Source organism: Mirounga leonina, unplaced genomic scaffold, assembly GCF_011800145.1.
Source record: "Mirounga leonina isolate KUSES-001 unplaced genomic scaffold, KU_Mleo_1.0 Mir_153, whole genome shotgun sequence".
Taxonomy (NCBI): Eukaryota; Metazoa; Chordata; class Mammalia; order Carnivora; family Phocidae; genus Mirounga; species Mirounga leonina.
In genome coordinates this window covers 4,504,772-4,525,985 of record NW_023270387.1, presented here as the reverse complement: position 1 = coordinate 4,525,985, position 21,214 = coordinate 4,504,772, and the positions used below count along the sequence as shown (strand labels likewise).

The following is a 21,214-nucleotide window of genomic DNA, read 5'->3' as shown; positions in this document are numbered from 1 at the left end:
TGCCTGATCCCCAGTCCATCTGGTGCGGATCTCCAGAGCAGGGACTGTGCCGGAGGCTCCGGGGGCTGCTGAGCCTGCAGGGCCAGCTGCTGGGAACGGCTTCCTCCCACTCCTCAGGGACCACTTGTCTGGCTCTGCGGGGACCGTTTCAGGCCTGGCTGTTTGGATCCCATGACCTTCTGTGAGCATCACATTTAGTCTGCGGGGTCAGCACTGCTGGCCAAGCAGAGCGAAGCTGTTCCTGAGACTAGAGATGAAGGTGGCTCCTGGTGGCTACGTGATGGCAGCTTCTGAGTACCTTCTGTTTAACCCCAGACTATTCTTGTGCAGGACCCAGACCGCTGCCTCGTCTGTCCAGCGGTCTTCCTGTCCGGTGCTTCTTGGTGTTGAGCAGGGACAATAGGAGACCACTCTCTCTCTCTCTCTTAGTTTGGGGTGAGCAGAGAACAATCGCAGATCTCTTTGATTGTCTTTTTGTGAAAGGAAGAGTGGATTTTTGTCTTTTTCCCCATCCTTGTCTCTCAGATCCTCCAGCATCTGGCTATGAAATTATAAGGCCACCTGGTTCTTCTGTTGCACATTCTTTGTGTCTTAGGAAGGTGGTTCATGGCTTGTTTCTTACTTCTTTTAACGCTTAATGCTTGGGGTCCTGATCTCAGCTGTGGTGCCTTGGTGTCCTGCCCACTTGTAAGCCTGCTTTCTCGGTCTGTCCTCAATCTTCATTTTCAAAATTCTGCTTTTATCACCATCTCTGGACTGATCTGAAGTTTTCATTGGAAATATTTATACTTTCTGCTGCCATTTTTTAAATTGTTTCTTCTGTCTACTGAAATTGGCACTCCCTTACGGGTAGTGGTAATGGTAGCTTTATTGATTTTTTTAGGTGATAAGAATCTTGAAACATTACACTTGGGGGGTGGACAGTCTAACTTGTGCTCCTCCACTAGATTACAAGACTCTTGAGGGTAGGAGCCATGTTTTTCAGCTGAGCATAGTCATAACTATCATTTATTATGTATCTACTGTGCACCAGAGACTTTGCTTTATTTGAATTAATTTCCATGGAAAATAATGTCTACATAAGGAATTGATCTCGAGAGCTTAAGTAAACTACGCAAGGTCATCTAGCTAGTGAGTCACAGAGCTGGATTTTGAACTCACTTTGGTATTAAATCTTCTTTTCTAAAATCGTGTTTCTAAACTCCCTCTTCAAAGAAGGGACAGATACAGGTAAGAGGAATGGGATCTTGGCCTGAGGACCTGTTGAGTAGGGGACAGGTGTGGAGTTGCATTCTTAAAGAAGAGAAGGTCGGCATATCTTCAATCCCCGTTTTTCCCACTAATACACTGACTTGCATCACTGGTGTATGTGAACACTAAGAAATGTACCCTACGACTCTCCAGGAAGGAGTCACCCCTGTGGAAGGCTTTGGCCCCCATGTGGGTCTTCGCTTCATGCTATTTTATTCAGGTCAGAGAGACACTGAGATTTCATGAAGATGTCTCTCACTGATAAGAGCCATTAGTTGAGCTGTCAGGGAAACTCTGGAGAGAATTCACTGAATCCACGGTGATAAGATGTTCTGGGGAGTCAGGTGTGTGTGGAAGTCAGCGTGCCTTGCTGAGGAGGAGGAGACACTCTGCACTCAGCTTCCAGGCTCCTGGTTTAGACCCTCAGAACGTGCCCATTGGCTTCGGCAAGCCATAGGAAGTATGTAAATGCTTTCCCAAGTTGAAGCTTTGTTGGATATGCCCAGAGAATGTTTTCTTTTTAATGTATTTGGAAACTATAAATTTAACTCCTGCTGGGGAAGAAAAGTAATTGCTTCACAAAAGAAAAAAAGTCAGCTCTTTAAAAGGCTCCACTCCTTTTACAATCATGTGCTTTTTAATGACTGGGAAATTCCTGGTGCAGGAAAAAAAATGTCCTTATGTACAAATGAGGTCATTCTGGTCTTTACTGGCCCTGTGCACTCGAGTTCCTGCTTTCTGTTCCATGTTTTGTGACCAGAGGTTATTGGAAGGATAATCCCTCTGTGCATATTCACTGCTTTTAGGGCATGTTGCCAAAGAGAAAGTTATCTCAGCTCACCAACTGCCAAGGCAGCGCAAGAGGCCCCTATCCCAGGGGTACTGAGCTAGTGCCTGATAACGACTTGGTTTGGGTTGGCCTCGCGTCCAGTTTTGTGAAAGCACGCTTTTCCTGTGCACTAGGCTTGCTGTGTCCGCTTCGTCCTCCTTCGATTTCTCAGCAGCTCCATTAGTTCTCAGTTCAGACATGATTTTTTTTTCCTTAGGTACATTCTATTTACTTTGCTTTCATTCCATCCCGAAGAGCAGAGACATCTGTACCAGTCTGAAGCCTCCTGTTCATCTTTTTAACGTGATATAAATGAAAAACAGCTGTTGAAAGCATTCGCCCGGTACCTATTTCCTTGAACATTGGGAGGCTGATTCCTCCTAAAATTAATTTCTGATTTGGTTTGGCTAAAGGGAAGCCTTAGCTCTGCTCAGTGAAAGGGTAGCGTAGAATAGATTTCAGTGGATGCCCTTGATTTAATCGAAGTTCACTTTCCCCTGGCTTTAGAATAACCCTTTCTTGCCAAGATGGAGGCCGAAACTTGGAAGAGTATTGGGTAGGGAGGTTGCTAACTCTGTCCTGGATGTTTTCATAGAGAGGTGAATAGGGAAGGCATTCAAGGGAACCTGGACGACAACCTCTGCAGTCTTTTTTAAATTGTCTGTTTTAAGACAGTGACCTTTCTAGACCTCATCCAGGTTCGTGTGGTTAATCAGTGACAGCCCACGAGATTGCCAACTGCGGCCTCACATCTCGAGAACAGAGTGTCAGAGTCCTTAAATTCCCCTAAAATTCATCCATGGCTAAAATGAATCAATCTTTTGATAAGCCTGTGATAGATTATGCTCTGCCCGATTGACTCTGCATTTTTATATTTAAAAAATTCACACTCTTGCCACTGAAAATTAAGTCCTTACCACGATTTCTTAATTAAATCTTTGTTCTGGGATCTTCACGGCTCCCTGGGTCAGAAACTCCAAGCTCAGGCTCTGTTGCCTAAGTAAGTCTAAGAAAAATGTCTTGATCTGGAATTAAGAAAGGCTATCTTTAACTGTTATGGAGAAGAGAGAATTCTACTGTTCGGTCAGGAATGACTTAGATATTTGCCACAGACCCCGTTTCTTGCCCAGAGCACTTGTGGCCCCTCCACGAGGCTTTGGAACCCTTGCTTGGAATCTCTTGGGTCCTTGAAGAAGTCAGGTTTGACCTGGGCACGGCCCACGTTTCCTTTAGTACACCTCCCCTCCGTTGCCCCCAAGGCCTTGGTTTATTGTCGGCAGGCAGTGGATGTTTTATTGAACCTAAGACCCGGTATGAGAGAATTGGAAAAAATATGGCCAGGAGATGCTATCATACTTGAAACTGAGAAATTCTGGGTAATTGCTGAGTGCCTCGTATTAGTTCCTATGGGGAAAATACATGGCAAAATGTGTAATGGGTTAATATTGTAAAGCGAAAACGTGTATGAGATCAATCAGAAGGTACACAGCTGCCTCTGATACTCAGAATGGGAATGGCACTGATCTGCTGATAATATATTTTATTATTATTATTATTCTCCAGCCTCAGACGATACAGCAGACTCTCAAGAGGACCCTGCAGTATTACGAGCACCAAGTTATTGGGTAAGTAAAATGGATTTTGGTCATTATTTGGGGCAAATTAATTACTCAAACATAGCTGTTGAGCGTGTGGTTTTCTGCCACCTAGGTGGGTCTTATTTCACACTGGTTGTGCTCCCAGGGTGGGCTGGGGGCTCATCGGGACCCCTATAGTGATTTCCTTTGGCCTGTTTGTGTTTAATCCTTTTCAGTGAAATTCCCTTTTGGTATGGCCTTTCCTTTTTTTTTTTTTTTTCCCTTCTTGTGTTCTTACCCTCTTACTCCCATCCATTGAATCTGATGATTTTGCCCTGGGATTACGGTAAGGTTTAATGGTACCAACTGAGAGGCTTTAAATGGAATTTTAGAATTCTTTAGTAAACTTTACTCAAAGTCATTACAAGCCTAATGGTTCAGCGAGAGGCACTGGTTTAGTTAGAGTCACACGCTACCTAGTTTTCTTTCATCTTGCATTTCTTGACATCGTTGTGATACGGGGTAAAGTAAGAAGACAAGATGAAGAAACAGGAGCTCACGGCCTCACCAGCACGTAGAACTTTAAAGTAACTTCACCTGTTTTGCAAAGGATGACGATGATGGTAACAACTAATTGAGGATTAGATGCCATGGATAAATGAGGTCATTTCTTTTTTTTTTAATTAACGTACAATGTTATTTGTTTCAGGGGTACAGGTCTGTGATTCATCAGTCTTACACAATTCACAGCGCTCACCATAGTACATACCCTCCCCAATGTCCATCACCCAGCCACCCCATCCCTCCCCCCCCTCCACTCCAGCAACCCTCAGTTTGTTTCCTGAGGTTAAGAGTCTCTTATGGTTTGTCTCCCTCTCTGGTTTCATCTTGTTTCATTTTTCCCTCCCTTCCCCTTGATCCTCTGCCTTGTTTCTCAAATTCCACATATCAGTGAGATCATATGATAATTATCTTTCTCTGATTTACTTATTTCCCTTAGCATAATACCCTCTAGTTCCATCCACGTTGTCGCAAATGGAAAGATTTCATTTTTTCGATGACTGCATAATATTCTATTGTATATATATACCACATCTTTATCCATTCATCTGTTGATGGACATCTTGGCTCTTTCCATAGTTTGGCTATTGTGGACATTGCTGCTATGAACACTGGGGTGCACGTGCCCCTTCAGATTCCTACATTTGTATCTTTGGGGTAAATACCCAGTAGTGCAGTTGCTGGGTTGTAGGGTAGCTCTTAAATGAGGTCATTTCAATGAGCATATTCTGTACATAGAAAGCTCCAAATAAGTGTAAGGTATACTTTCGATTGGCTATGGGAGGAAGCAGTTGGAAATACAGAAGCCTAAATTCACTTTCTGATGCAATCTAGCTTAAAATAAATGAATGAAACTCATGGACAGGAGAGGTGGTGCATATTTTAAATTCACATCGTTAATGTTCTGTATGCGCTACCGTTATTTATTTGTGTAAGATTGTAAGAACTTTTGAGGAGTTAAGATTCAAACCCTGATACGTCTTGAGGTGCTGTTGAGCATCATTTAACATTTGGGGCTAATAGTCAATGCCATGGGGATTAAGGATGCATTTTTGGTTATTGGGATATAGTGTGATTTTTTTTTAAACAAAAACAGAAGAAAAGAAAATGGTGGAAAAATAATCTCGGTACCTAGTACAATGCTGTATACCTTAAGTACTTGGTGATTATGTTAATTGTCATTTCAAAGGGAATTGCTTTGAAACGTTGTCACATCAATTCTCAAAAGTGCAGTACTAGGAAAAGCATATTATTTAAACACATGAGATGGCTCTTAATTTGAGGCCATTTGTGATTTTAAATGGTTTCTCCTAATGGAGGTAAATGATGTCAAATTAATCTCTCCCCACATATTCTAAAATAAAACTTAATCACTCTCATTGGATCTGCTGCTTCCACAGTGTGGTATTCGGATTAAATTTTAGTCAATATATTTAGAACAGTTTCCTGTGTGTGGTGAGCACTATGTATTTGTTTGCTTTTATGTTTATTATTATTATTTTTAATATTTTAAGACAATACCAGTAATCAAATGCAAAGCATTTCCTGGAATAGTGAATGCCCTCTCTGTTTTGAAATGAAATCATAACTGGTCCAAGTCTCATTTGCGAACCAAGCTATGTCTTCACGGCAAATTGGAATGGGAGTCTTAGAACTATGATCAGAAGAGGTAACTAAACTATATTATCATAATCAGCAGAAGATTATTTTTTCCATTAGTAACATGTGACATAGGAAAAGACATTAGGGCTTGAAGCCGAAAGAATTCTTGAGACGTCTTTGGTGCAAAAAGGTGGTTTTATTAAAGTACGGGGACAGGACCCGTGGGCAGAAGGAGCTGCACTGGGGTCGTGAGGAGTGGGCTAATTATATACTTTGAAGCTGGGAGGGGGTTTGGGAGAGCGTAAGTCTCTAAGGAATTTTGGAAGCAAGCTTTCCAGGACCTCGAGGGGGCTAGCTGTTGTTAGGAAAAGGGCGTTTATTACTGTTTAATAAAACCTGAGTCATGAGACCCTTCAGATGTTTATCAGTGGGTCACATGCTTGGGAGATGATTGCCAACATGTAGCTTGGTGGGTGGAGTTAAAGGAAGTTTCCAAAGGAATTTTTATGTTAAGGTAGACTTCCAGGATCCTGGGGGTTGAGCTAAGATTGTCTTTTGCCCTTAGCAAAGCATTGACATCTAAGCCGCTGAGTCCCTAGAGGAATGTCACTCTGGACTTGTCAATGGGCTGTAGATAGTAAGGACATTCAGTAATTTCTTTTCTGCCTCTGTTTCCCACATCAAGATGGAGTTCTCTTCTATCTAAATTACTGCCTCAACTCTCCTGTTTGCTCTGTGTACACCAAGCCTGTGGTGATTCGTGACCCCAAAATGGTCTTTTCTAGTTCTGCTGCTTGCGGACACAGTGTAAAGAAAACGGTGCACGTGACTCGGATGATGAAGAGGTGTCTTGATGTCCGGCCGGTTCCAAGGAGAACTGTGAACACATTTTCACCTGGGTGTGGGCTGCTCGCTGCCGTTAGTCATGTGCATGCTCATGAAGAGAAAACCAGCGGGTTAGCCGCAGGATCGTGACGTTTGCCCTTCGCGGCTTTGTCTTCCCTTTTCCGCCTGTCCTGGCATCCCTGTCCACCTCCCTCTCTCTGCTGTTTCTCTTTATTACTGAAACAGGAGAGCATCTATTATGATGAGCACTTGAATTAAGTATCCACACCTGGGTGCAGTTCCTCTTGGGAAGACACAGGTAAGGCTCTTTATCTCTAACTGAAAAGGAATGTGTTCCTTCCAGTTAAAGGGATTTCAGGCAATTGATAAGAAGTGCTGAGTATTAGTTTACATAGTTCTGGGGGGCAGGGTGAGGATGGGACAGAGGTGGTTTTCCAAATCCCTAAAGCAGGGCTTTGCCTCAGGTTTGTCTTGAAGTAATTCAGCTTTTGGGTGCCTTAGGTTGTGAGGATGAATCAGGTTGGATAACAAGGAGTATGAGCTAGCCCTTCTTTTTTTTTTAATTTTTAAATTTTTTTATTTAAAAATTTATTTCTTATAAAACATTTATTTTAAATTTTTTTATTTTTTTAAATAAAAACTTTAAATTCCAGTTAGCACAGTGTAATATTAGTTTCAGGTGTACAATACAGTGACTCAGCACTCCCATACGTCACCCAGTGCTCATCACCCCAGGTGCCCTCCTTCATCCCCATCACCTGTTTCCCCCACCCACCTCCCCTCTGGTCACCATCAGTGTTTCCTCTGTAGTTAAGAGTCTGTTTCTTGGTTTGTCTCTCTCTCTCTTTCCTTTCAGCTCCCTTGTTTTGTGTCTTAAATTCCACATATGAGTGAAATCATATGGTATTTGTCTTTGACTGACTTATGTCCCTTAGCATGATATTCTCTAGCTCCATCCATGTCTAGAAGGGCACTAACCCTCCTGTTTTTAATTTCTTAAGTCAGCCTCTAATTACTGGCCTCCCAGCCTCCCTTTTCTCTCCTTTAAAATTGCCCTTGGACCTGCTTTATTTACCAGAGCCTCGGGATTGTCTACTGCTCCTCGATGCATTCTCACACCAGTAGTTCATAGAAACTCTCTGAGGCTTTTTCGTCTCCACGATGTAGACTAGGATGCAGGGAGCAGCTGTTCAAAGGATCACGCAGATGAAGGACTGGGAGGGAGTAACCCGTGGAGCCTCTTGTCAGGGAGGGAGACAGCCTTTCTGTGCCCTGGGAACTTTGTCTTTAAACATTTGTTCTGTTCCTCAACTTGTCCAATCTCTCATTCACGGATTTACTCATAGAGATCATTCAAGTTGTTTGCACTGTCACTGCGGCTTCTAGATCCAGACCCCGACCTAGTGTTGTGGCTTCTACCCCTGTCCCTCAACATGGCATGTCCACCACCATAAAGTGGTTAAACAGATTAGATCATGCCACTTTCTCACGTCGGACCGCCGGTTCTCAGGTGTTAACATGCATTAGAACCACCTGCAGGTTTGTTACAACCCAGATGGCTGGACCCCACCCCCAGGGCTTCTGACCCCATATATCCCGTGCTTGCAGAGAGTGGCGTTTCTAGCCGGTTCCCAGATAACCTTGCTGACTGATGCTGTGGGGCCAGGTATTACGCTGTGACATCCCTGCTTTCAACCATGTCATGACTTACTGTGATAGACCGAAATCTGAACTGTTCCTGTGATCTGCCTTCACTCACCTCTCTGTTATCCCCTCCACTTCCCCTTTCACTCCCTGCCTGCCCGGCCAGGCAGCTGTGGGTTTCCCAACTTCTGCTTAGCCTCAGGGTCTTGGCATATACCATTCCATTTTCCTGGAATGGTCCATCCCCATGTGTGCATGGGTTACTTTTTTTATACGTTCAGGTCTCTGTTTAAATGTCATTATCTTCAGAAAAATGTACTCTGGCCACCCAATCTAGAGAAACCCTCCTTCCCCTACTTCCATCTCCAACCCCGATCATTTTGTGTTCTATTCCTCTCTGCTATTACTTTTCATAGTGCTTATCAGAGTTTGTTTTGTTGACTTATCGAAATGATTTAACTCTGTGTTCCTATGCCTTTGTAATTGCTTGGTTCATAGGAGGGACTTACATGGTTTTTTGGGGCGAGGGGGGAGTGAATAAATGAAAGAAATGCACCCTGGAGGTAAATACATGGAGGTATGTGTACAGTGGATAGAAGAGTAGATTGTTCTTGGAAGGGGGTATAAAAGGAGGGCTCGAAATACTCTCCAGGATCCATTACATTTCTAATGCCAAGAGCCTTTCCTGTAGAGCATACATATTACTGATTTGCTTAATTTCTCATTTATGCTTAATGTTTTGCCGCTGTGTGTCAGATTGACTTCGTGGTAAGTTTCTTATATTTTTATTTTATTTATTTTTTTCTGTAAACTGCATGAGTGCACTCACCCAAACAGCGTCCTGGTCCTGTGGCATCGTCTTCTTGCCTCGATGTAAAGTGAGGTAAAGGGGCGCTGAGCGTACATCTTCGTGTACGTCTCTGTAACTCAGGCTTCTAGGGGATGGGCTCGCTTCCCGGACAGTGTGGCTTGGAAAGAACAGTGGGAAACAAGAGGGGTAAGGGGGAGGCAGGCCAGGTTCACCTTCAGAATTCAAAGGCACCGGGATTGAGGGAAGTCTGGTTTATGAGGACTCTCTCCTCTGATGTCATTTTTGCCATTATGCTGTGTCCCTGTGCATCTTTGTCCTGTGGTTTACAGCCGAGGGCTGGGAAAACGTGCCTTGGGAGTAGACCTACCACAGGGCAGATTTACTAGATTTAAAGTCAGATTCTGCTTTTGAATGGTTTAGGGCACCTGCCCTAACCTCCGCGAGCCTCCGTTTTCTCATTTTTAAGATGGTAGTAATAGCAGGGTTGGTTGGGCTGACGTTAAATGGAATGATAATGATAACCTCAGGTCACAGAATCATGTAAAGTACTACAGTGATTAGTATACAAAAGTCCTCAATGTGTTCACTGAATTATTATTATTGCCACTCTTAGTCTCTGACTCCTCCGTACCTCACTGTTGGATTGTCTTCCCCTTTGCCCTCCCTCTGCATTATTGCCCTGTGGTCCTTGAGTCTGTAGAAGTTTGGAATCCTTTGTTTACCATCAGGAGCTAAACATGCTCCGTTCGTCTTCTAGCTGCAGCTTCTTGTCACAGTTTGGATTTTTTTTTTCCTTCATCTACATTTCTGCGTCTAGAATGCCTCACCAGCCACTCTCACACGTGTTTATACCGCGAGACTCCCTCCCCGTCCGGTGCTCCCGAGGATGGATTGGGATTAGGACAGTGCAGACAAAGCAGAGATGTCTTTAAAACTATGACTGGAAAACACATGATAATCCGGCTTCCTGGGATGTAATGTTCAATCATTTTATATTTTAAAAACTGAAGTATGAAGAAATAGGTGTTCAGAATCATGCCACTCATTTTGTCCTTTTTTTTTTTTTTTTTTCAAGCATAAGCATCATTATGCTCATCACAGGTGGGCCTGCTGCCAACCTCCTATTAGTTTGGGACAACATTTCCTATAGTCATCTAAAATTAAATTGTTATTCCAATTATCACTGTGGGCCCCGTGTTTGTTTTGTACACAGCCAACCTTCTGTTCTTTTTTCCTTTGCACAATTGAATAGGGATTAAGCTACAATAATTTCCAGAGAACACGAGAAGTGGGTGAACCCTGATTATTCTGGAAACAAACTCGAATGCTGTTTTATGGTCATGGTCAGATTGTGTAGCTCTACAGTATTTTATCTAGAAAGTGATCTAGCTTCTTCTTCATATATTTACAGAGAATATCTATCTGAATGAATGAAAACAAGGTTAGGTAAAAGCTATTATTGATCACTCTTTTTGAGGCAATGTACTGGGCACTTCACATCTTATTTTTTCTGTAATCCTGATCATCTGTTTCATAAGATCATTGTATAAAGCTCATTTTACAGATAAGGAAATTGAGGCTATGAGAAAAAATAATTTGTGGTCATTCCAGTTAAAATGAGGGAGCCTGATTTTACAATAACCCTGTATTTGTCTGTTTTTAATGACTGCCTTTCCCATTCCACCTTTTATTGAGTGATTCCTGCATTCTGAAAACCGTATTGAGCATTTTGCCAACCTGGTTTATTGGGGTCCGTTCTCGGTGAGATGTGAAAACACGAGGCTGTGTTATTTTTTTTCTCTTCAGTCATTTCAGACATGTGAGGATGGGTCCCCTTCGATGCTAGCTCGGGAAGATTGCCCTGATTTCTGGGAATTTCCAGGGAGTATGAAGTCCACTTCAGCTGAGTTCACACCTTCAATCCCATATCCAATCTCACCCTTACACCCCTCTCTGCCTGTGTCAGGCCTTAGCCTGAGGGACTGGGAATGCAGTGTAGAGGGGGTATCCTGTGGTTTCTCACTGCTGTGGGCCAGGCTGCCCCTTTCTGGGTTCCTCTCTCTTCTGATGTATCAGGCAGGAATGAAATGGAAAATGGCAGAAACCCTTTTTAATTCACTGATGTTTCCGACAGCCCTTTCTTGGCTGTGATGCCATCAGTCAGGTCCATGTACTGCCTGGACTGCATCAGATGGCCCTACTCCTGGCCCTGAGGACTGTACTCCACAGTCTGGCCGGTGGGATCCCTCTCCTGCTGGCAGCCTCTAGATGGGGAAGGTAGTCAGCGGGGACAACGAAAGCACCCCTCTCTTTCCTCGTATCTCCCTCACCCATGGGAAACACCTGTTGTTTGCCAAATGGAGGTATGGTAGGCTGCTTCCGTTGGCTTCTCTTTCTTTTCCCCATTAGTAACTCTTTCTGGAACCTTCTCCCTCCACTCAGGAATTAGGCTACCTCGGCAAGCGTTCATGGTGGGATGCGATACCCAGCCCCCAATCTCAGTCAGGGTGGACCCTCTTTCCCCAGCTGGGCTTCTGCAGAAAACTTGTCCTTTCTCTTTTTCTTGGAGGAGAGGGGAGGAATAATAACTGCACTATCTTCCTAGGCCAGTTCCTTGCTCTTCTAAGGATTGCCTTTCTTTCTTTTCTTTTTTTTTTAAAGATTTCATTTATTTATTTGACAGAGAGAGAGACAGCGAGAGAGGGAACACAAGCAGGGGGAGTGGGAGAGGGAGAAGCAGGCTTCCCGCCGAGCAGGGAGCCCGATGCGGGGCTCGATCCCGGGACCCTGGGATCATGACCTGAGCTGAAGGCAGTTGTTTTAACCAACTGAGCCACCCACGTGCCCCTAAAGATTGCCTTTCAAATTTGTTTCATTGCTTTGCTTCTCAATGGCAGTGACTCGAGTCCTTTCTTAAGTTCTGGCGGAAACGGCTACTCTTGGGGAACGTGGGAGCCTTAGGTCCCTGTTTGTCTTCAGCGTTGGTGCCTTGGCTCCAATCCAGAGGCGACTGGAGAAGTTCCAGGCAACACCTGATGACATGGGCATTTCGTCATTCTGTCCTCGCAAGAATGTGGGGTGGGGGAGGATCTCCATTTTATGAGGGAGGCTGGTTAGACCCACAGTGATGAGGTCCCTTGCCCCAAGTCTCACAGATGGACAATGGTAAGACCCTATTCAAGTTCTGTCAGACTCCAAATGCTTCCTCAGCGAATTTGTCATCCGTGCACCATGTTGCTATCCCCTTGACTGTGCGAGAGCTTGAGACGTGTTTACTTCTAACACTGTGCCCATGCACCAAGTAAGAACTGTGAGTTACGCGTTTTGCTCGCGTCTTCCTTACAGGAACAGATTACCCGCTGCGGTGAAATGGAAACCCTCGTGCAGACTGCGGGATCTTCTGGCTCTCCTCCTCTGTGTTTGTCGCCCAGAGCTTCCTTCTTAAGGACGGCCTCCAGTTCCCGGTCCGCACCGTGAATGCTGATGTTAGTGGTGGCTTATGCCGGAAGCGGTGTCTAAAAGCTGCAGTTACTTTAAGATGCAATTTCACCGGGGGCACAGACGGCGTGCGCTTGTGTGTACGCATACAAGTGCCTTCGCAGATGGCTTAAAAATGGTCTCCGTATGCTAATTTTGTTTTCTTCTTAGTTACAGGGATGCAGAAAGGAATTTCCACAATATCTCCAACAGATGCTCCTATGCAGACCATTCCAACAAAGAGGAAATTGAAGACGTCTCCGGAGTTCTTCAGTGCGCTGCTAATGTACTCGGTATATTAACTATATATTAATATGGGTGAGAGAGGATGAGGGGAAGGTGGGAAGTAAGGTATAAGCATTTCATTTTCTACTAATGGGAGGTTTAGAGGTGAAGGCAAAGGAAGATGAAGACCTTGTCTTCAAGTGATTTGATTTCGACACTCCTGGAGATGTTTAAGTGCAAATTACATGCCTGCCATTTACTTCGAGGTTGAAAAACATAGTAATAAGAATACTCACATTCCAGGGAAACCTGGAATTGGTATGTTGGTATTAGCCTCCTGTGATCCATATTTTTCTGGCTCTTAACCTCGACTGAAGTTGGGGGTCTTCCTCTCCGAGCCCATGATTTCTAGTATCTTATTATTTCTAATATTATTATCACTCTGTTACTTGTGAGAGGCCGTGGTTGGAGCGGAAGGGTGGCTCTCACGTCCTCCTAGTGGACTCAACAACTCAGAGACAGTGAGGCAGGTCATCTACTGAGATCTTTGTCCCTGCGTGTGCATGTGGCCATGTTGAAGATCCTAGTGTTCATGACAGCAGGACTGTTGCTGGATGCTCCCAACAGGGCTAAGAGGTGATGTTATAAGCTGTACTGAATCATGCTGCCTTAAGGCACCGTGAGTGCTATCTTACTATCCGATGTTCTTGGTGTGGGATAGCTACGTTTTATGATATGCAAAGTAGATATCATTGCAGGGGTATTTTTTGCCCTAATGTCTTACATGGGTTTTTAGTTTAAAAAAAGAAGAAAAAGCTTTTTCAATTTTGGGGGGAATCCTCCCTTTTCCTTATTACTCAGACAGATCTGTGGAATGTTGGTGGGGAACAACAAGTCTTAGTGAACGACTCTGTGTAGAACTCAGAATCCCCTTTCCCTCAGGGTCTGATGATGAAGACCCGGCAAACTTGTTTGCCTGATTTTCTTCTCCCCCTTAGAGTAAGTGCTCTCTTGGGAGACCTTGGGGTCCCTCCTACAAACAGATTCCGGGTGACCTCAAACCATGAGTCTAGGTTTTGCTAGTCCTAGTCCAGGTTTTTCTAAACATACCTGACTCCCAGAGGTAGATCTGGCTTTTACATTGGAGTCTTGATGACATCTACCCAGTGATAACATTTTCATCCTGGGCAAACAAAATATTCTATTAAGAACTTGGGCCTTTTGTGAGGGGTGGTTTGTCTATAATATAAGCAAGGGAGTGATGGACAGTGAAAAGGAAGCCCAAGGATTTATTTACCTTAGTCTTACTACGACTGCAGGGATGTCCTGCTACCCCAGTAAACTTAATTATTGCAGAAGAGGAGGGATGAAAATAACTGGGGGCTGGGGTTTGGCATTACCCAAGAGCTTTTTAGTTTTTTTATTTTCAAGAATTGTCCATCAGTTAAAAAAAAAAAAAAATAAGGTTGCCAACTTCGTCAAGTAAGGATAATTTGTTAAAGTGATCATGTTTTAATGCCACCATTTTATAAAAGAAGGGACATTTTAACTCTCTCCAAAATAGGAAGGCCTAACCTCCAATAAAAGATGGGCATTTAAATGGAATGAATTTAGGTTGATGATGAAAAAGAAAAAAACCCAGATCCATCACTGACATTTATTGCTCTTGAGACATGGTGGGCTAAGATGATGCCCCATGAAGGGATGCATGAGAATCTTGGCAGAGGGATGTATACGATTTTGAAAAGTGGCTCTTGACTTACTCAGTTTGTAAATATTTCACAAGGAGGCCCTTCACACCTCCTTGCCTTATGCTCCCCACCTTGCCAATGAGAGGGGGTGCGAAGTGTTCACGGTAAATCTATGAGGATGCTAAAGGCATCTGCCCTGGCTTGCACATGGGTGTGCCCCGAGTCCCACAAACTCTAGGTCCAACCGTTGGGTGCGGTAACTACCAGGGGACGCTGTTGACCAAGCACAGCTTCGGTGCCTGTGGGGTTCCCTCAGTCGTGAGCGAGAAGAGCCTCAAGCAGTATTACCTGATGCTATTAGGGAAAGAGTGGTTTTAATAGACAAGAGAGATTAGATTTTTATTTATTTATTAGAGAACAAGAGAGAACATGAGCCAGAGGGAGAAGCAGACTCCCCGCTGAGCAGGGAGCCCGATGCGGGGCTCAATCCTGGGACTCCAGGATCATGACCTGAGCTGAGGCAGATGCTTAACCAACTGAGCCACCCAGGCGCCCTGAGAGGTTAGATTTTATTTTCCCCTTAGTACTAATGGGTTGTTCTTAAAATGTAAAAAGCATAATCTTGTAAAACTTAAATTTCTGAAGAATAAAACCAAATGTCTGCACTCTGTTGACCAGAGACTGGCATGGATCCCACAGGCAACGAGGTGCCTGAGTGTTATCTTTTCTCTTTTGAGTTCTGTCTTTTCGTGACTCTTGCAATATAGACTGCCCAGGACAAAGGTAACAGCTTTACTGGTCAGAGCCAATGAAAGCTTTGTTTTCAACAAGTCACTGAACTATGATTGATCTCGGCTTGCTCAGATTTCCTCTTGTTAAGTGACATTTAAATTCTCCTGTGCAATCATTTATGAGAATGCAAGAATCAATCAACTCCATGAACAGAAGAGCAGGACATGAGAGAGGAAGCCATCGTTTGAGTGAGGGAGTTTGACCTGGGAATAGAGAGTCTCAGCCAGGGTCAGAGAATCCTTCTAGGTGGGTACAGAGGGTGATTTCCCAACCGTATGATTTACATTCATTGCCTTTGGGGAGCATGGTTAGGAGATGGGTGTCTTGGGATGGGGGAATACATACATCTCTCGTCTTCGTAACAAGGAGGTTGTGGTAGAGACGAGAAATGTGTGTGTTCACTCATCTGTATGTTACTTACACTTCACTTACTATCCAGAAAGATTGAAAGTCCTTAGGTCAGAAAATAGGACTAGCGAAAGCAAATTTTTCTTCTTTCAAAATGATCGTATCTATCAGCTTAGTGTGTATTCCTCTAGAGGCTGGCTTTTTAGGTTGCAGAGAGTGGGAGAAATCTTGCTGCAGAAAACCAGCTTGGCCCCTGCCCTGTATTTGCTTTGTGGCTTCCTCCCTAGGACTCCCTGGAAACATGTGCATCATGGAGTGGTTCATGCCCCTGCTATAGTAACGGGACAGAATCGTTTCCCAATCAACATTTTGCCATTTATTTCTCTCTCTCTCTCTCTCTTTTTTTTTTTTTTTTTTGGCTTAGAAACTGGTTGTTGCTATTTTTTTGCCTCATCATTTACAAATTAGGGATATTAAGTACAGACTGCTCAGAGTCCCCTGTATTTGCCTCATTTTGGCTGGTGCTCTGGACGTCCCTGTGATAATGCGGGACTATACTCCAAAGAGGCTTTTAAACTCTGGGAAAGGCCATACAGAGAAATATAGCTGTGAACTCTGCCCTCCCTGCTGGAGGCTTTCTGTGTGAAATTTACTGCTTTATTTGGAATATATCTTCTGCTCACCAAAATGATCTAATTTTAGTTGCCTGAAAAATTATGGCTTTTCCAGTCGTAATCTGCAAAGCCCATTTTTAGCTCCAATTAAAAGTTGTAAAATGTATTTATATCCTTAGGTGTGACATTGAGTATTTTCTTGGATATCGAAATGCTTGAATGGTACAAAGGAGTATCTATGAGAAGGCGTTAAAGGATCAATATCGTGATCCATGTTTGTTGCTAAAGTGTTAGCACCTGGCCCTGTGGCTTAGGTGATATTGGGGGACAGAGATGGAGGAGGGAGAGTTAAGGGAGAAGGACAGTAAATTGCATAGCTTCCTTACATAATGCAATGCCAAATAAATGAAGGTTTTGGCTATTTCAGTTATTTGTTTTCTTCTGGCTTTTTCTTATCAACCCAGGCAGAGTCTAGGACATTCAGGATAAGCCTGACAACAGAAGGATGGATACCAAACTACTTTCATGCGCTCAATTGTTTCCTTGCAACAAAATAATCCTCTCTGTTCAGAAGGGCATCAATGATGTGTCTCCCTAAATAGGCAAGGTGAAAAGGCCTTAATCAACTCAGCAGTGCCTTCCCCAGCCTCCTTTGAGCCTTGGAGATAGAAAAAAAAAAAGATGTTAACGTGGCCTTAAGTTTGGTCCTGTACTCTGGTGGGGCTGTTTCAGTCCTGGCCAGTTTGCCTTCTGTTGAAGGGGTTGTGGGTGTGGCATTTGGAGAGTGTCTGGTGATGTAGGATGGAGGAGATGGTGTAGGAAAAAGGTCCTTGCACAGTAGGATAGAAATCAGAACTGAGCGCTCTGGGCAATTCACTTACTGGGGAACGGAGAGCAAACTCGGGGTTGCTGTTTGAGTAACAGCATTTATTTAGCAAGTATTCACAAAGTATAGTTGTCTGCTACTTTTGCTAAGTGCATTTTCTCTCCAAATACTCACAAGAACATGAACGGTGAAAGAATATTCATCCAACCTTTCTCTCTTTTAAAGGTCCTCCGGGAGAGTAGGGCTTTATTGTCTCCAAAGAAACCTTAGCACGTCTTAAGTCAGAATCGGGACTGATGTCATGGGGATATTTGTTGGGAAAGTGCTAATGAGGAGGATGGAGGATCTGGCCTTTGGGGTTAGACCTCATGGCCTCTTCCTGGCATCAGGGACTCTGAAATGCTCTGAATGCAGAGCTCTCTATCACGTGCCGCCCATTCCAGAGTCATTAGCGGTTATAGAGCTGTTTGGTTTTTATAAGCAGTAATTGTTGTTTATAGGTTAACTTGTATGTGCTTTTTGGTTTATATTATGATTTGGAATGTGCATTTAGCAGCCTTCTAAATGACTATAAAACTGTGAAGGATTAGTTAGCCTTACTTAGGGTTAAGATTACCTTGGGGGTTTTCTTGGAATAACTCCTACACATACTCCAATTCACTAAACAATTACACGATTAATGTATTTAGAGTCTTGGAGAATGAGTTGGTGCGATGACCACCTCACATTTTCATTGATGAATTAAGATCAATAGCAACAGATACATTCTACTAATATAATTCTTGTTACTGTAACTTGGTGACTGATAATTTTTCTCTTACTGAAAGTAAATCATGTCAGTATGTTTATGAAATGGATTAGAGTTAAGGTGTTTGGAGGAGACTTGATTTATTAATTGATTTAATAATGGTATTATAGCATACTAGTGGTTCAGAGTAAAAATGAGCCAGACTATTTGGGTTGAATTTGCAGCTTAGCTACTTAGTGGCTGTATGGATTGGAACAAGTTGCTTAATCTTTCCCATACTTTACATTTCTCATTTTGTAAGATGGTTATAATATAACACCTTACCTCCTACAGTTGTTAGGAAGACGAAATTTAATTTATATAAAGTACTTAAGGCAGCCTGAGAACTAACAAATGCTACACAAGTGTTTGCTGTTAGTATTGGATATTCACAGAATAAAGTTTGCATCAGCCCTGGGAGGTCCATGTTGCTCACTTTTGTGGGTGAGGAAGTGGATATTTTGTGATGTTAAGTTGTTAGGTTTCCTTGTCAGGTTTCCTTGTCAGCCATGAGGAGGCCCAGAGGGAGGATTTAAACCCAGGTCAGTCTGATTACAAACCTCTTGTTCTTTCCAGTGGTTTATGCAGCCTTCCAGAGTCGTCGGACTGAGACTGCACTTTTTATCACTTCTCTCTTGCTAATTGCACAAGTCTTTCTGGGTCTGTGAACTGTGCATATTTTACTTAGGTCATTACTGTTCAAACGTGTACCCGGGATATTTGCTTGTATGTGATGAGTAGTATCCAAAGCTTTTCTCATTGGTACTGAGGAGAGGGCAGTTTTTTCATAATTTGGATCTTTTTCAGTTTAGAAATAGTATTTTCCTTTAGATTTCACGTGTTGACATGCAAATGAGGGGTGATGTGTTTGTCCTTATGACACAAACAGGGTTTCGGTTATGCTGTCGTATATAGTATGCCAGTTCTGTTGGCTGAGATTTCAAGCTGATCTTGGTATTTAGGTGGCTTAATACGTTAGACCTTACTGGTGGGGTGCAAAGCCTCTAAAAGGTTGTATTTCTTACGCCATTTTTTTTTTTAATGGCTGTTGCCTATTAAGGTTTAGGAACACTGTCACAGTATCTCATTAGGAAAGTTGTTACAGTATCTTATTTAATAACATGAATAACAATTTAATTCCTAATCAAGGTCTTGAGGAGCAGGTCCATGTAAATTGGAACGAACTTCTGTTTTCTGCTCTCTGCTCGCATACTTGACCCGAAGTGATTAGATAGGGCAGGTGGGTCTGAGAAGGAATGAGACTGCTCGGGGCGCTGGGGGGGACCCACACTGGCTCCAATATGTGTAAAATTAATAAAAATGGAAACTTCACTTGTGCAGATCAGTTTTAGAAGATGGAAGTGTGTTGAACAGAGATGTGAAGTGCTTTCTCTCCTCCCATAATCTTTTTTATTTTAGGAGCATTTTCTTCTGAATCTATGACCAGCCTTTTCCCATTGGTCCTGCTGGATTTCTCCACACTTAGCTTCTACTCCTTACTAGAAAATCATGACCGTCATTTTTGTTCCTTTTTTTTGGTCTTCTTTGTTTATCTCTATTGCATTGTCTCCCTGCCACTACCAACTTTGTCTGGAACTTTGCATGGGAGGGGAACTTCTCACATCCTAAATTCCTCAGACTGTTGTTCTCTTTGCTGAATTTTTTAGTAGGTGGTTTTTGTTTTCCTTTTCCCTTTAAATTTTTAAAAAATTTCAGTATAGTTTTAGATTTATAGAAAAGTTGTGAAGATAGTTTATAAAGTTCTCATATATCCCATATTCCTTTCTTCTATTATTGACACCTTACATTACGATGGTACTTTGGTCCCAGTTAATGAATCCAGTATTCCTACATTATTACTGACTAAATTCCATGCTTTATTCAGATATCCTTGGTTTTTTTTTTTTTTTTTTTACCTGTTTTCTGTTCCAGGATCCCACTCAAGATTCTGTATTACACTTACTTGTCATATCTCCTTAGACTCCTCTTGTCTGGGACACTTGCTCAGATTTTCCTTGTTTTTGATCTTTATGGTTTTGAGGAGTAGTGGTCAGGTCTTGGAGTTGTCTGCTCTGTGCTTTGACGTGTGTGTGTGTGTGTGTGTGTGTGTGTTGAACGTTTTCTCACTTTCTAGCACTATAAGATGCTCCAGGCTCATCTTGTGTATTTTCTGCTCCAGCCCTGGAATCAGCTGCTTATCCAAGGAGTCCTGGTTCCTTTTATTGGAGAATCGGTGTTAGAAACCAAAATCTGGGTGCTAGGAGTACTATTACTATTGGGGTATTCTTGTTTCCAAGCCCTCTCAGCTGACAGAGCAGAGAAATATGTATATGTATAAAACTCACGTATATATGCCTACCAGTAAATATTTCTGTATGTGTTCCTCTGTATCTATCTTATGCTAAATGTGTGTCCGTAGTGATCCAACCATAGGGATCCTTCTAATCTTTTCCCCTTGCTTGTCTGTAACCTCTACTATACCGGTGGCAAACTTGGCTCTCGTTAGCCATCCCATCAGTCTACTTAATAGTTGGATTGCAGTGTGCATGTAGAGTTGTTTCAGACTTGTTAATATGTATGCCCATGGGAAAAGATTTTATCAACCAGAGTATAGGGTTAATGTCCATTTTTGGGATATGAAGTTACGTATGGAGTTCCAGAGACTCCGCTCATTTCCAGTGTTACTTAGGTCAGTGCCTTTCTCCTCTACCACCTCCAGTGAGGTGTTTTTCATACACGTATAATACAGTAACATTCTTTTATCATATCCTTAATTCTGTCCCATGATTCTGTGTATCCTAAAATATATATAAATTTATATAGCAACATATAACATAGAAATGTATTTATATAAATATTTATATAAATATAAAATATATATTATTTGCATACATTAAGGTTTATTTTTTGTGTTGGAAAATTCTGAGTATTGATAAATGCATAGTGTCATGTATCTACCATTACAGTATCATATGGAATACTTGAACTGTCCTAAAAAAAAAAAATCCCCTGTGCTTCACCCATTCAACCCTGCCCTCCTCTTTGCATCAAACTCCTGGCAAATATGGATCTGTTTGTCTCTCTGTAGTTTTCTTTTTCAGAATGTCCTATAAATATTTAACCTTTTTACATTGGCTTTTTCTTTTTTTTTGCTTAGCAGTAGGCATTTAGGATTAATACACAACTTTGTGTGGCTTGATAGTCGATTCCTTTTTGATCTCTGAATAGTATTTCATCATACATATACACCACAGTTGGCTTATCCATTCATCTTTTGAATACAGCTTGGTGGCTTCTGTTTTTGGCCATTATGAATAAACCTGCTGTAAACAT

The 21,214-nt window shown here is 42.6% G+C and overlaps 1 protein-coding gene across 2 annotated transcripts in view; it reads left to right on the top strand.

Moving 5' to 3' along the window:
- The first annotated feature begins 3,519 nt into the window (after positions 1-3,519).
- GUCY1A2 (guanylate cyclase 1 soluble subunit alpha 2) overlaps positions 3,520-21,214 on the top strand; it is a 290,015-nt gene continuing 272,320 nt past the window's right edge. Inside the window, exons 1-2 of one of the 2 annotated variants that reach the window (XM_035008838.1) lie at positions 3,520-3,705; positions 12,770-12,891. In XM_035008838.1, the coding sequence (XP_034864729.1) occupies positions 3,545-3,705; positions 12,770-12,891 (283 nt within the window). In that variant the 5' untranslated portion in view covers positions 3,520-3,544. Of the gene's footprint in view, positions 3,706-11,943; positions 12,607-12,769; positions 12,892-21,214 lie in introns of those variants that run through there. The other variant, XM_035008839.1, reaches the window with a different exon arrangement.